The sequence below is a fragment of the Seriola lalandi genome, unplaced genomic scaffold, assembly GCF_002814215.2.
Source record: "Seriola lalandi dorsalis isolate HSWRI2012SDOR001 ecotype SW California unplaced genomic scaffold, Sedor1 jcf7180002054397, whole genome shotgun sequence".
NCBI lineage: Eukaryota > Metazoa > Chordata > Actinopteri > Carangiformes > Carangidae > Seriola > Seriola lalandi.
Genome location: NW_019524950.1, coordinates 508,218 through 523,142, shown reverse-complemented (window position 1 = coordinate 523,142; position 14,925 = coordinate 508,218). Strand labels below are relative to the sequence as shown.

The following is a 14,925-nucleotide window of genomic DNA, read 5'->3' as shown; positions in this document are numbered from 1 at the left end:
ATCCATTTACATTTAAATTTATTGACTCGTAAGTAAAATGTGTGAAGTGTGAAAATGAGTAAAGTGCGAGGGGTCTGAATTCACCACTGAAGCCGCTGTAATGCACATCAGAGTTTCTCCTTTGCCTCGTGATGCAAGTGGTGCGGTTTCAGAAGCTTTTCCTTTGTGATGAGAACCTAATTCAGGTGACATATTCAATACTTCAATACATAAAGTAAATTATCATTTTTTAAGTTCGTCTTTGCTCTACTGTAGTGCAAGTGCATTAGCTCAGAGTTAAATTCAAATAGAAGTGTGAGTATATTTTTTAAACTCCACTCTTTCCTTGCTATGTGACACAGGAAGGGTATTTTAAGCGTCTTGTTCACCTTGAAGCTAAAGTTGAAAACTTAAAGTGAGTTACTTGAAGACATAGAAACGAGCTGCAAATTGCACTGGTGTGGCTTCACCCAATGATGTCTGATTTGGTTTGTTGGCTGGAAGGTCCGTCTCTATAGGAGCTCCCATCATTGTTAAATAAACTGCAGTGTGTTAAAATGACACGTCAGTCTATTATCATCAGGGAAAGGAGCTATAAGAAGAGGAGGGGGAACGGTATAAAAAGGACAGTTTAAATAAATCCCTCTGGATATTGCAGTTCTCAGGAGTAAGTTCATGTCATTAGAGCCAGAACAGACAGTTGACATTGGTATCGTTGCTCCTCAGGATAGAGCAGTCTTGGTTATTTTATCTTGATAATGTCTTGTTTGGAATTTCAGAGACCCAGACTCAACTATCGACCGAATCCTCAAGGATTCTCAATCACCTTGAAACCTGTGTTGATTTTTATCTGGAATCTGTGATTCTATTGCTCTTTGTAATTTGTCATCCAGGTAGTTTTAATGAGAAGCAAGGAGAGTACGGCGCGCTCTAAATTAAGTCTGTAAGTTTATTATAGCTCATGTAAGGAGGTTAGTCAGGGCGCTGTGTTTCAGGGAAGACAACCTGCTGATGCTTACACAGGTGCATAACATTAATGTTTGTAGTTTTCCCTATGCAATTATATCAGTGTATGTACTAAATCCACCAATATTGCGTGAATGATATGCAAAGAAAATCATATTGCGATTAATTTGGCAGATATTGCAATTTAAATATGAGACGTGGTTTCACAGTGGTAATTTTTGAATTTTATTTTCACTGAAAAACATATAAAAATGATGATGTCATTTTTACTGGGTCTTGTACAAAACAAGCATTTTCTCTTACTGATGATTTGTAGGCTGGAGCATTTCTGTAGCACCACAATGCTTCATTGTTTTGAATATAAAGTGCTTGTATATAGAAAACTAATAAAATAAAAGACAATGATAAATGATCAAATAATCAAACAACCCCAAAACAGGGTGAGTGTGGACTTTTGAATATATATTCCAATTTATTAATGCGGAACTGAGGTACAGGTTATGGATTCAATAGTGTAATAAGGTAAACAAAGGTTATTTAATAAAGATTTTCTCAATATTAGGAAAAATAAAAGAGGAAGATAAGCAGCTTTAACACAGAAGAGGTCAAGAGTAAATGAATAGTTGAGGCAGTGTTTCTGTTTGCTGAGCCCACAGTGTTTAATAAGGACTATTTGATGAAGTCCTTCCCTGAGGAAAGAGACACTGACATAATCTATGTCAAAGTGTTTTATTAATTCAAAAGCAATGACACAAGTTATGCATTAAGTCCTGTGTCTTCCTTTATAGCAAAATACAATATTATAATATATTCCAAACTGATGCTGAACCTTGGAAAACAAAACATAATATGGAAAATTTTCAATCCTTCACTCTACACTTCTACTAAAGGGATATTTAGAAGAACTACATGATGAACTTTAGGAACTAATATACAGTGTTTTTAAATGCTCTTTACAATCTTATTCCTAAAGCAAATCATCATTCTTTTTTTATATGCTCTTTGTATTGTATTGGAAAATATGCTTCTTCTATTTTATATCAGAAAAAATATTGCGGAAAAGAAGCCATGAAAAAAAAGAATCATAGCTTGCAAACCCCAAACAGTTTTTAGTTTGTCTAGAAGTCTTAAAAATACATCATTGCCAACTGCTGTGTAATAACCAAACAGCCCTGAACATTTCTTGTATATTAACAAACACATCTGAATAAAGCAAACACACAGTCTCATTAGGTTGATCAAATCAGTCAATTAAAGAAAACATCTCAGATGCCCCCTCATATCACAGTTGTCTTTTAATTTAAATCATAAATACAAAACAAAGAAACATCCAAGCTGCACTAGTTTGTTCCGTAGTACATAATATAAGCCACTATTTTACTTGTATTGATTAAACCTAGCAACTGATTTATTTTGATTGGGAAACAGCCAAGAGGAGATGGGTCAGAAAAGTATCAGAGCACTAAAATGCCACAGTTTGAGATGACTACAGGAGATGATGAAATGAGGAAACAATGAGAACATCTTATCAAAACATGAACGTGACATATTGTAGTAGGATGGGCTGTGGCAGTTTCCCTGAGCTCCGGTTCAGTGAGTCTATTCAGCCGGATTGTAAAGGCAGTTGTTTAAAAAGGGCGGGGTTTAAGGGTTGTAAAACAAAAGAATATAAAGACGTGCAAGTTCTAACATTTCTGTTCCACACAACAACATTCCTGCACAAAAGTTTGTAGGTGTTCTGTAAATACACATAGCTGCATGTGTAGACCTGGTGCTTTTGGACTAACAATGGGGCTTTGATACTCACCCACAGAATCAAAATATACAGTAGCTGTTCAAGCAAGAATACCTGGATATACCATGTACAGAAATACGTTTTTACTGTGTGCTGTTTACATTTTCTTTAGTAAACGCTCTAAATTCTAAATGTAAAAAATATATCTGAACAGTGAAGAAAAAATTACTAACATATATTGCATATCTTTTAATATATGTAAATATATTACAATATAATATTTTTAATTATAGGGTATAAGAAAGTGAACCTTGGAGAAAATTGTACAGCCGCAGTGTCATAAACATATATAGATATGACATAAGTAAAGAAAAACAGACCTGAATCTGGATTAAACTTTTACATTCAGTTTAGCTTCAGGATAAAAAGCAGATGAAAGTTACTGTAACCCCAAAACTTCATGTAGACAGCTTTTGTGCAGTTACATCTTTGGTAAATAAAAATAAACTGCTATATACTGCAGAAGGCTACACATTTTTTTATTTCACTCCTGAATGTAACATGTCACTACTTTATAAAATAACTGAATTAATATCAACTTTGTAACTTTTTACAAGTGCTATGTAAATAATGTTAGTAGGTAGTTTAATGCACTAAGTTTGGTTTAAGAAACAAGTAAAGCTACAAATACAAATCCAGACAACACAGTAGTATCGTCTGAGTTCATCTCCAACATGCATCAGTTTCCCTTCTTTCTGTTTTCATAAAAGGCTTTAGTGAGGACTGTGTGTAACAAATCTGGATTGCTCTTGCCTTAGATGACCTGATTCAGTCCTCTGTGGCAGTAACTGTCCTGCAGAGGTCCATCTCTAGAACGACCTGCTGTTTTTTCAGGCGTACACTGACTGTCGAGAACATCCTGTCCTTTCCGCTGTAATGTTTGGAACATTGTTTAACTAATTTTGCAGTCACACCTTTAGCTCTTGCACATTGTCATGTATCCAACCCTGACCTTTCTGGCAGGAATGGACCCAATTATTTAAATAAAACTTCACTTTAGAGGTATGTTTGGCAAATCAAAGGTGCAATCATGTTATAGACTAGCTTGTTAGTTTGATTTGACATTCTCTTCCACACAAAGAAAATGATCACGAGGTCTGACAAGCACAACTCAAGATTAAGTTCAACAGAACAAACTCAAAAAGGCTGTTTTTGTTTTGCCTTAAATCTCACACCGCGTTCATTACAGAAGTTTTTCAAACTCTGACCCCATTCATCACCCGGCTGACAACTGTGTATTTACCAAGCTACAATAACACAGGCTAAAGCTACGTCAGTAATGGTGTCACCCTCAGCAAACATGGAACAAACGTAAAGCAGTAGATCAAAGTGACACAATCAGTCCTGGCCCACAGGGTTATTTATGAGATAACAGATAAATCTTTTGGTAATAAGATTGTGGATCAGGAACTAATTGCGCTCTGGAAGAAAAAGAAAACACTTAGGTTTTACAGTTACAACAGTAGAAAGGTGACTGGCATTTATATGTGAAATGACCTGGTATGAAAACATTTGTACAGTATAGGCACTGAATAGGCATCTGTCAAGAAACTGCAGTTTTAAATATATGAAGGCTGCAAAATGCAAAGTAACAGAAATGTGTTTGTCTGTCTCCCATCGCTGATAATTTATTGCTTAAAAGCTTTGTAAACATGACCAAGGCTTTCTCACTGGAAAAAACCCAAACTTTTCCCTTCATTATTGCTCCTATGAGAGAAAACTGCATTATAGGTACATTCATGTTCAGGTACAGTCTGGCTAATTCTTATAAAATAAATATTTTAAAGATAATATGGAATTTTTCACCTGTGATTACTGCGATAGAAAGATTGCATATATTGATTTTAACAGCAAGACCTTTCAAATGATTAATCATGACGCTTCAAACTAAACTGAATCTTAAATGAATTCCCCTCAAAGCACACACCCCAGCCTACAGCACATATTATTATGTGAACTCCACAATTTAGGACTGCATGAAAGAATATTTAATTTCAGTAAACTATAGTCCTTAACTAGATAAATTTGTTGCCTCTCTGCGTTTGAATATTGTAGGAACATTAATAGTGGAATAAAAAATTTTCATTATTCCTAATCAAGATGGCTCTAAATAACCCTGTGTATGGTGTATTTCTGGATGACTGTGCAAAAAATTTCTATAAGGAGGACTTTAATCTTTTAGCGTTTAACATGGTGAAGCAGTATTAAATAAAGAATTGTCTACTGAAGTTCTTCCTTTGTGTAACTGTCCTGCATCTCTTCTTTGTAACTGCTGCTACCACTGTAGCATTATAAGGCACATAGGCAACAATGAATTTTGTCATCATGTGAGTTGTACACTGCATATATGTAAACATAGATATTTGGACAGATAGATTATCTCCTTAGCATTTGGTGTCACAGTCTCCATTAGGAGCAGAGAGGCTTTGGACGTAGCGGACGGCGTCTGCGATGGTAAAGAATACAATGCTGTTCTCACCTCCATCACCTCCTTTGATGTCGGGGTAGTATCCCCCTCTTTCCAGAGTGTCCAGTAGTGAGCTATTACACTGGGCCAGGACAACCTTGACCCCAAGTTCTCCATAATCTTTGCGGACTTCTTTCAGAGCATTCACTCCAGCGGTATCTAGAAACAAGATGGCACTGCAGTCTATCACTATGCTGTGCAAGCTACGAGATTTCTCGTCAAGCATCAAGTTTACAGTCGCAGTAGCTTCAACATCCTCATCTTCACAGGCATTCTTCCCCTCTGACTTCATATTTGGATCTTTTGCAACCTCTTTCTGCTGTTTGCTCTTCTTCTTCTTGAACTTTAAGTGTCGTGTTTTCTCCTTCACAGGGTCGAGCCCTACGCGCTTGTAGAGGGATCTTTTGAACAAGCTCTGGTTGGCGTAATAGATCGGAGCCTCGTATCTGAAAACAGCCACTCCTGGATGCGTCTGAAGGCCGCGGTAAGATGACAGGTCCTCGTAATGCTCCTTGGTTGCAGCCCGGCCCAGCTCCAGGACCTGGACTTGCTGGGTTCGGCCTAGTACGCAGAAGGCTGACACCAAAACCCCCACGAGGAGACCCAGCTCCGTGTTGACCAGCGACGAGGTCAGCATGGTGATCAGCCAGATGGAGGTATCGCCCCGATTGGCACGCCACATGCGGGGAATGTCGGTGAACTTTCGTAGAGCACCACGGAGGTTGACCACGATGATGACGGCAAGTACACACCTGGGCAGAAGAAGGAAAGGGCAAAGGTTAAGAGAGTCACTTTAGTTGTGTTCAAGGAATAAAGCAATCAGTGCCCTGATGAGTGTAGGCTGTTTTAAGTTGCTTAAAAAACTTGAGTCCTCATTTCATACAGATTTTTAAATTTTCTGGTGTGTAACTGAGACTTTAATCGTTTGCCATTCAGTTTTTTTATCTTAGATTTTTTGAAAGCATAAAGACTGAGGGGCAAAGGTCGAGACAGAATCAGCTGAAGAGACCCACAGGCTATACAAATAAAGAGAGAGGGACTAGGGGTGGGGGTGGGGGGGTAGTAAAAGTGAAGAACAAAGAAAAAACTATCTGTCCTCAGCAGATGTATGACATTATTGATGAAGACATTCCATATGATCAGTGAAGCAGTGAGCGTCTGTAGATGTGTACGTGGGTGTCACACCAGCATAGAAACAAATCATTACCAATCGTCAGCCTCAGTCACAATAAACAGACAGTGATCAATGCTCACCCAAGACTCGACACATTTCCCAGTGTGTGTGTGAAATCCCATTCATCTTTAAAAATGGCAATTAACTCATTTGTTTTATTAATTTCTGTTTCTGCTCTTTCCTCCTCGTTATCCCATAATCATGTCTTGTAATATTAGAATAGGAATTAAAGCTTTTTTCAGTGATTTGTATCTTTGCTGAAGTGTTGTTGCCTTAAGATATTTGAACAGGCAGCCGCTGCAGAGAGAGAACCAGCAGAGTCAGCATTAACCCTGAACTATAACCACAGGTTATCAGTGTTTGTTTAAGTTTACCCTTGAAAAAAAAGAGAAAAAGATAGGAACTGCAAGCAAATGTTTAAGTACTCCTATAAATTAGAACAAATTCCTAGTAATTCCTAGTACAAACAGGAACATTGGAATATATGAAACTTATTTGAACTCATCTGAAGCAGAAAAAAAAAAAATGTTTTCTAATTTGATAAAGCTCAACCCCCAAATTATATATTATATTATATATATCTTTTTTTTTTTTTAAACTTTATCAACGTGGACACACAAATTGATGTTAGCTCCAAAACTTTGACTGGGTCTCAGTTGCATGTTGCTGGTGATGGATGTTTCACAGGTCTAAGAAATTCAGGGTTTATTTTTTCTCAGACTAGACAGACAGGACTGTTAAATGTGCAACTGTAACATTAACAAGTAAAAATGTTAATGATAAGAACATGCATGATGTCATTCAGGCAATCAGAATTAATTACCTACTGATTAGAAAATTAGGAAGACCCTTAAATTGATTACTTGTTAAGATTTTGGTATGCTTACTTCTGAAGGGAATAGAAGAGCGGTGCGATAACTAGAAGCACCAGCAGCAGGATGAGGGCGCTGACCAGCCCTGACACTTGAGTTTGGCACCCTGTTGACTCCTTGACGAGGGTCTTTGTCAGAGCAGCACTGGTGGAGAAGCAGCGGAAAAATGATGGCAGGATGTTGCAGAAGCCGATGGCGTACATCTCCTGGTTGGCGTCCACTGTGTAGCCGTGCTTCTTGGCGAACATTTCTGACAGTGACACGGTGATGGCGAATCCCACGATGGCGATGGAGAAGGCGTCAACAGCCACGTTAGGAATCAGAGACCATAAGGGCAACTGGGGAGGGAGGAAGCCTGTGGGGATGTCGCCGGCCACACTGGACCCATACTCTGTGTTGAAGTGGCCAAAGTGAGAAGCCAGTGTCGCAATTATCACCACAAAGAGTTCAAAAGGAATTGGGGCCTGAAAGGAAAAGAAGAAAAATCAGCACACAAGACAAAACATTTATGATCACAGTAGTGGACCCAAGAGTGGTAATTCTCATTATACACATAATACAGAATTGTCAGACATTATAGAAATCAAGAGCCATTTTGTTAATCTAACATCCTTACAGTTAGCAGAATAAAATTAAATAAAGTTTGGCCCTGATGTTGGTGGAAAAGGCAATTGTTTCATAAATTGAAAAGGTTTTTCTAGTATATGGTGGCATTTTTAGGACATCTCGAACTCGGCTCGTCAGGCTTAGCTCAACACCCCACAGCTTTGTTTGTGCTTTGTCAGTTTTACCTGCACTTTTGCCTCAACCTCAACTCTATGCTCAACTATGCTTTGACCTGCTACCATTAGCATGCCAACATTAGCGATACAGCCAGCACAGGTCAATCAATAGTTGGCGATTTACTTAACTACAGTATTACAGGGGTCAAAAATAGACCATAAAATAATGGAGAAAATGCTAAACTTACTATGACCAACTATACACAGTACAATACATATATATTTTGCAACAGAACAGGTCCCTGACCTTTATGCTTTTTGTGATTGGTTGCTTGTAATTTTGGTGACTAAAAAAAGGCAGTATTTACAGATGATTGAAGCTGTATTTATATTTTTAACACTACTAAAATAAACTAATCTGCAGTTTGTCTTTACCTTTAGCTTGGCTTTGAAGCGATCATTGAGCTCCTTGGTAGGTATCAGTACAAGCAAACACACCAAACTGGTCACCAGGTCACAAATGTTTGTGTTCCCCAGGTTGGTGAGGAGGCTGTACCAGGTCTTGAATAGAGTGAACCAACCCTGGGGCCTGGGGATCTTCAGACCCAGAAGGTACTTGAACTGGGAAGTGAGGATGGTCAGGGAGGCTCCTGTAGCGAAGCCACTGAGAAGGGAGTCAGAGAGGTAGACGGAGACGAAGCCTACCTGGAAAATGCCCATGAGCACCTGAGAGAAAGTTAAGCAGGAGTAAATAAGCAGGTTCTAAATTATGGAGGAAGTAAATCTAAGTCAACAATTTATCAAACTATAACGTAATACATACATTTACACTTGAGATATTTGTTATTTCTTAGTTTACCAATGTCACGAACTGTAACTGAGCTGCCTTGATACCATACACTGATAACAGATTTGTCCATGGAGAACAACAGAAGCATTTACTCAGATTAGCATGTGATCATTTCAGTTTGTCAAGGCCATAAACCTGCCCCTGCTCACTTACCTGGTAAACCCCAGCGGTAAAGGTAACTGTGGCTCCCACTGTGATCGCATAGCAGCTTCTGTCACATCCCACCTCAACGCTGCCATTCCCCGGGCCAGCCAGCAGGATGGCACTGTTGTTACTACTGGTGATGCTGCTCTCTGTTAGGTATCCTGCCAAAGCCAACTCCCTGTCCACAACCTGGCCCACAAGCAGACAGAGCACCCCAAAAATCCCCACTGAGATGTGTCTGGAAGTGCCTAAGAGGGCGTAGATGATGGAGGAGAAGAAAGAAGTGTAGAGACCATATATAGGGTCCTGACTGGCCAATAAGGAGTAAGCTATAGACTGTGGGACCAAAAGGATTCCAACAATTAGTCCTGACATGGCATCGCCCAGAATCCAGTCCCTGAGCTTGTAGCGTGGCAGCCATTTCAGAATTGGGAAAAAGCCCAGTATCTTGGATTTAGCCTTCTTTGGGGTGCACGAGCAGTGTTTCTTCAACCGACGCAACGCAGCGGTTCGACAGGATTTTCCCTTCTCTTTCTCCACTCTTTCCAGAATGAGAGGCTGCTGCTGGTCACTCTCTGCTCCATCTTCTGCTGCTGTACAGCAGTCACTGCCATGAGTCATGATCGAGCCCCTGTTGTGGAAAATAGTTTTGTTTATGTAAGTTGTCAAACCAAAATTATCTCAAACAACGACTTATTGCTGCGTGCCCAATATATGGCACTTTAACAAAAAATGATATCTATGTATATTCTGGGGGAGTAAGGATTCTGAAACTGAGACTGCAGTTTGGTTATCCCTCCCTAAAATGAACAAAACAGAAAAAATTAATTATGAACCAAACTGTGGTTTGAAACCACCACATTTTTTGCCTTTGTTATGATAGTGAAGTGGTGAGAGAGACAGGAAAATGAGGGGAGAGAGAGATAGGATTGATATGCAACAAAGAGCCTGGGCCAGATTTGAAGGGCCTCTGCAGCAAAGACTCAGTCTGGTACTCGCTCTACCAGGTGATCTACTGGGGCGATCCCAACTCATTAGTTCTTATGCATATTGTAAAATGTTCCCCTGGCTATCGTAATGACCACGAACAACACTTGAGAAGCAGTGTGGAGAGAGGTGGAGGGTGAGAGTGAAGCGCTATCAAATGTCGGGTCAGTTCCTGTGGGCCTGACTGCATATTTCTGACATTTTGCTGAGGCCAAGAAATATTTCTTCCTCTTTGTGCTATGTCACACTACAGATAGGACACTTCTTCTAATTCATACAGTTCAGCTTACACATTTAGTGGCCCTTAGACAGAAAGGGCCACTACTGATTATTACCAGTGCTGATATCTACCAAACTGTGTTATGTACATTAATCCCAGTGTGTAGCTTTGATCATCTATGATCATTATATAACAGGCTTGAGCTACTTAGTGACTGGATATTTACTTATAGTGAATTTATTATAGACTACCTTTAATTTTAATTGATCATGCTGTGTGGTATTTTTAATGAACTTGCATTTGGTCATTTTAGGAAGTCAAACATCTATAGAAGTGTAGGTTAAAGCTGGGCTCATGGATGAATTGGAAATCAATTGCTTATATAATGTAAGTTGCAAACAAAACTTTCACCTTTCAACCCAACTGATCATAGCTAAGAAGACGTCTCTTATCGTGCAAAAATTGCCAAAAATGCTTATTGTGATCCCAACTAACAATATGTGTGGCGTGTAATAGCGATTTAATAGTCTCTTTATATCACCATGATACTCCTACAAAGGATTCCGCCGACTTATTTATAGTATTTGAGGCTTTCTCAAAATTATAACGTTAATAGGATTACAGTAACGTTAACTTGCTCCGTTTTCCATGAGGAGGCATGTGTAGTGGCGTTAATGAGATTATTGCTCATGTCTACGGGCTGTTTAAATGCTGCCAGTCAATACTGGGAAGCAGAGTAGCGTCACTTTGTGAACTGAGGAAACATATAAAAAATTTAACTACGACACTGCTAAATTGTAATATTCACAATAGCTTTTAAATGACATTAATTTCCTTAACGTGTCTAGTTTGAGGAGCTGGGTCAGGCCAGAAGCTGCCAACGCTAACTTAGCGTGGAGATGAATGAGCACCATTGTAAACAAGTTGTCAACGTGGACACCGGTTGAAACTTTAGCTAAACTTAAGTATTGTAACGTGACAGTTTGCTGCTGCTTGTACGGGAACAAAACAGTGTTTTAAATTTGCTAAGTTACTCACCTGAGCTCGAATCAGTCACTTTTACGAAGTTAATCTGAGGTTGTGTTCATACTGTCGACTTTCACTCTGCCTGAAATTCATTTTACACTAGTTGGTAGATCCGTGCGTAATGACGTTTCATGGAGCGCGTGGGCAACGTCACATGACCTGTCGAGCCAAAGATAGTCTATGTCTGGAGAGGAATCACTTCGTAGGAAAAACTAAGACACCACGTAATAATAATAAAACAATGTATCAATTAAGGAAAATAATAATGCAGAATTTATGGCAAATTAAGTTACTTGGTGTGAGTTTTATAGTGAAATAACAAGGAGGTAATTTATACTCTAACATCCAGGCACAAACTTTCCAGAACACACAGTCTCTTCATAAACATTTTTGAGAGTTTATTTAAATTCCTAAGCAGTGTCAGATATCGCAACTTTTCCATTTTCGTGGTTGATTGACTCAAAGCCTAAAACAAAGTAATACTTGTGGAAAACTGGAGAATATAGAAATATTTTTAATCTAATGACGTGTCAATTCATAGTTGGTCAAAAAGAAACTGTCCCCCACCCTGATGATCAAAAACTTCTCCAAAAATGATAAATTGCAACATCGAACCTGCAGTGCAACATCCACATTTGTCATGCCGATGTTAGGTGTGGTGTATCCCAAAATAGTCTGTGCTCTCTTGCTCTGCAGCTCTCTGAACATACCTGCAATTGACACCACACATGTAAAACCAGCTGCATAGTTCGGACATTTTTTTATTTTCTTCTCTGAAATGATATTACTTCTGCTATTCTAGGTTTTTTTTAATTTTTATTTCTGTCTCATGTTCCTCAGAAAGGGTGTGAAGATGACTGATATCGGTGGTTCATCATCAGAGAGTGGAGAGACATGATACATTATGAGCTATAGGAGACGCATGTAAGTGTAATACTATGTTTTTGCAATGACCTAACCACCAATATTGAATCTCACAATATATATTTTACACACACCTCAGGGAGTTTCAGAAAGGGAGCTGTGTTGGCGAGTCTCTGTTCACTCACACTCACAGTTTTGCTGATATCTTACATGATGACAGCAGATTAACAGAGACAACATAGCTTGAAAAGTATCAAAACTACTTCTACACTTCTCCAGCCAATCCTTTATTTTAATCTGTACTCGATTTCTTCTTCTATGGATATCAGAAGAACTAAACTGTACTGCAAGAGTGCTTTGAGAAATTTCTATGAACAATTTATGCCAACAGGGATTGAGTATTTTATTCTGAAATGGCAGACTTTGGATAAAGTGTCACTATAATGTCTCCTGATATGGACACAGACATACTGTTATCTTATTGTCTGAAAACCTCAATGATGGGGGCCAACATCTTTTACAGTGAAATGGGGAAATGGAATGAGAAAATGCAATTTATAAACCTCTAGCTATAATCTGCATAGTCAAGCCATCTGAAATAACAACCACAAATCTAAGTTAGTTGTCTCACATGAAAGTACACACCATGGTCTTGAATTACAAAAAATGAAGTGATTTGTATTTAAACTCTTCTTATTGATTTTTAACCCATTTTTCTTTTGCGGTGTGCAAACTGTTGGGGGTCAGTTCACTAGGTTTGAAGTGTGTGTATTTCTGACTCTTGCGTGTGTATAATTAGAACTACATCCATATTAAATATGTCTTATCTGGTCCTCCTAATAAGCATTTTGGGTAGACAGAAAAAACATCCATACAAGTGGTTGATAAATGGCTAATGAGCAGAATATTTCAGTTCAACAGGCTATCTGCCATGAGTATTCATTCTCATGACACCGCATAAGAGCCCTTAAGTGTCAACAGTGTCTTGAAGTGAGACAGAGAAAGGAATCCCAGGTTATGTCAATAAACATGGGAAGGTATCATAATCCCAGCGCTGTAATTGGATGCAGGCTTATGTTCACACATGACCATTTAAAACCATCCTGGTAATCCCTTTTCTTTTCTCAGGCGCCTGCAGAGTTGGTTAGCAGGACAGAGGGATTATACACTTTACTGGAGACAATACAAGGACTTTAACAGGTAAGACTGCCTGCTTTTTATTTAAAAGAAAATCCATTAGATCTGTCGGACACACATGTAGGTCGTACATTATTATATGATAACATAATAACATTATATAGACATTAATATGCCTTATTATTATCATAACTTTATTGATAGATTTCTATGTGAAGAAGCTTGTACATGGCAACAGTATAACAGGAGTCAGGGAGGAAAAGTACTGAAATAACTCAACTCCACCCACCAGTAATTGCTAGGGATAGTTACGGACAATTTTTAGCAGGTCATACACAAGTGATCCTGTGTAGCAATGATTATCCCCTGACTCTGCAGCTCTGCTGAGCTTTTTAGCTTCTTTTAGTTCATTGTTTTGATTTTACAGCACATGTACTGTGTCAGTGCTCACTTCAGCCTCATATCCAGCTGCAGCAGGCAGCTCTTCTCACCAATAACTGAGAAACCCATTGTAAGCTACCTGTCCAGCACCAAGCTACATAAAACAAAGTTAGCAACCAGCTAAAAGAAAGTGGAACATTTAAAGAGGCAGACATTTTTCTCAGGAGGAGACAGAACCAGAGCTAAAAGAAGAGAGAATGTTGGACTTGCATTAAATTTGACTCATGGTGGATTTGGGTATTTTTCTGTTGTATCAGTTTAGGTTAAATGACTTGCAAAGTTGTAGTTCCTGTGCAATTGTTCAATGAAAGAAGACATTTTGTGTACAGTTTCCCCAACCAGACTTTTCCCTCTTTGGATTTTAACTGCTAATCAACCAGCCCAGAACATTAGTACCATCTGTTTTAAACTGTCAGAGTACATCCCCTTTCAGCAGCAGTCATGGTGGATGCAGCAGCAGCGGAGCAGTTCCTGGATGCCAACCCGCAATTCGCCAAGCAGTACTATGACATCAACTTCCGGCCTAAGGTTATCTCGGACCTGCTGGACAACAACCGAAAGGCGGCAGTGGACGTCGGCAAGTTTCATGAGCTGTCGACGGTGGAGGAAAGCGAAGTCCTCTTTGACTTGATGCGGGACATCCAGGACAACCTGCAGATGGAGAAGTCCATCTTCAACCTCATGAGACACCTCAGCTTCATGATGAGGGCTGACCGCATGAGCCTCTTCATGTACCGGCAGAGGAATGGTGTAGCTGAGCTGGCAACAAGGTGACTGGGGATTCTTTTAAGTTTTAAAAGAAGCTTTTTCTGCACGCATTTTCATATGAAAAGGGAAAATCAAAACTGGCCGGACACACACTCCACACTCTTACAGTCTCTTATACTATTTTAAAGTCACACTGCTTCCTCTTCCTAGTTCCATCTCCTCCACCTCACCGTTACCTGGTGAGGAAACATTTCTGAAACTTTGCCAGCACGGAGCACATTGCCTACATTTTCAGGCAAATCTTCAGGGAACCATATTTAATGGACACAGATGCTGCTTTTCACCAGCACACTGCTTCACATTCATACACTTCCAGCTTAATTAAATCAGAGAATGGTTGCTGAGTGTATCCCAGATTTGTACACTTTCTATTTATGCAGTTACACATTTTCATGCCCATGAAAGGAGCCCACTACAAACACACCTGTTAGTATCTCCATTGGTGATATTGAATGTAGTTGCTTTGCTTACGGGCACATTGATAAGTGTTGAGGAACATTTGCATTCCCTCTC

The 14,925-nt window shown here is 39.1% G+C and overlaps 2 protein-coding genes across 3 annotated transcripts in view; one reads left to right on the top strand and one right to left on the bottom strand.

Moving 5' to 3' along the window:
* Nucleotides 1–1,394: 1,394 nt before the first annotated feature.
* Nucleotides 1,395–11,317, bottom strand: slc26a2 (solute carrier family 26 member 2). The gene is made up of 5 exons (XM_023409548.2): nucleotides 11,215–11,317; nucleotides 8,979–9,600; nucleotides 8,411–8,701; nucleotides 7,269–7,717; nucleotides 1,395–5,959 (listed from the first exon to the last, which is right to left on the bottom strand). Exons 2-5 carry the CDS (start codon nucleotides 9,588–9,590, stop codon nucleotides 5,125–5,127), a joined length of 2,187 nt encoding a protein of 728 aa, XP_023265316.1. The 5' UTR covers nucleotides 9,591–9,600; nucleotides 11,215–11,317; the 3' UTR covers nucleotides 1,395–5,124.
* A 651-nt stretch (nucleotides 11,318–11,968) lies between these two features.
* The window catches only part of pde6a (phosphodiesterase 6A, cGMP-specific, rod, alpha), a 30,427-nt gene continuing 27,470 nt past the window's right edge, over nucleotides 11,969–14,925 (top strand). The window contains exons 1-3 of one of the 2 annotated variants that reach the window (XM_023409547.2): nucleotides 11,969–12,126; nucleotides 13,195–13,266; nucleotides 14,081–14,414. In XM_023409547.2, the coding sequence (XP_023265315.1) occupies nucleotides 14,086–14,414 (329 nt within the window). In that variant the 5' untranslated portion in view covers nucleotides 11,969–12,126; nucleotides 13,195–13,266; nucleotides 14,081–14,085. Of the gene's footprint in view, nucleotides 12,127–13,194; nucleotides 13,267–14,077; nucleotides 14,415–14,925 lie in introns of both variants that reach the window. The other variant, XM_023409546.2, reaches the window with a different exon arrangement.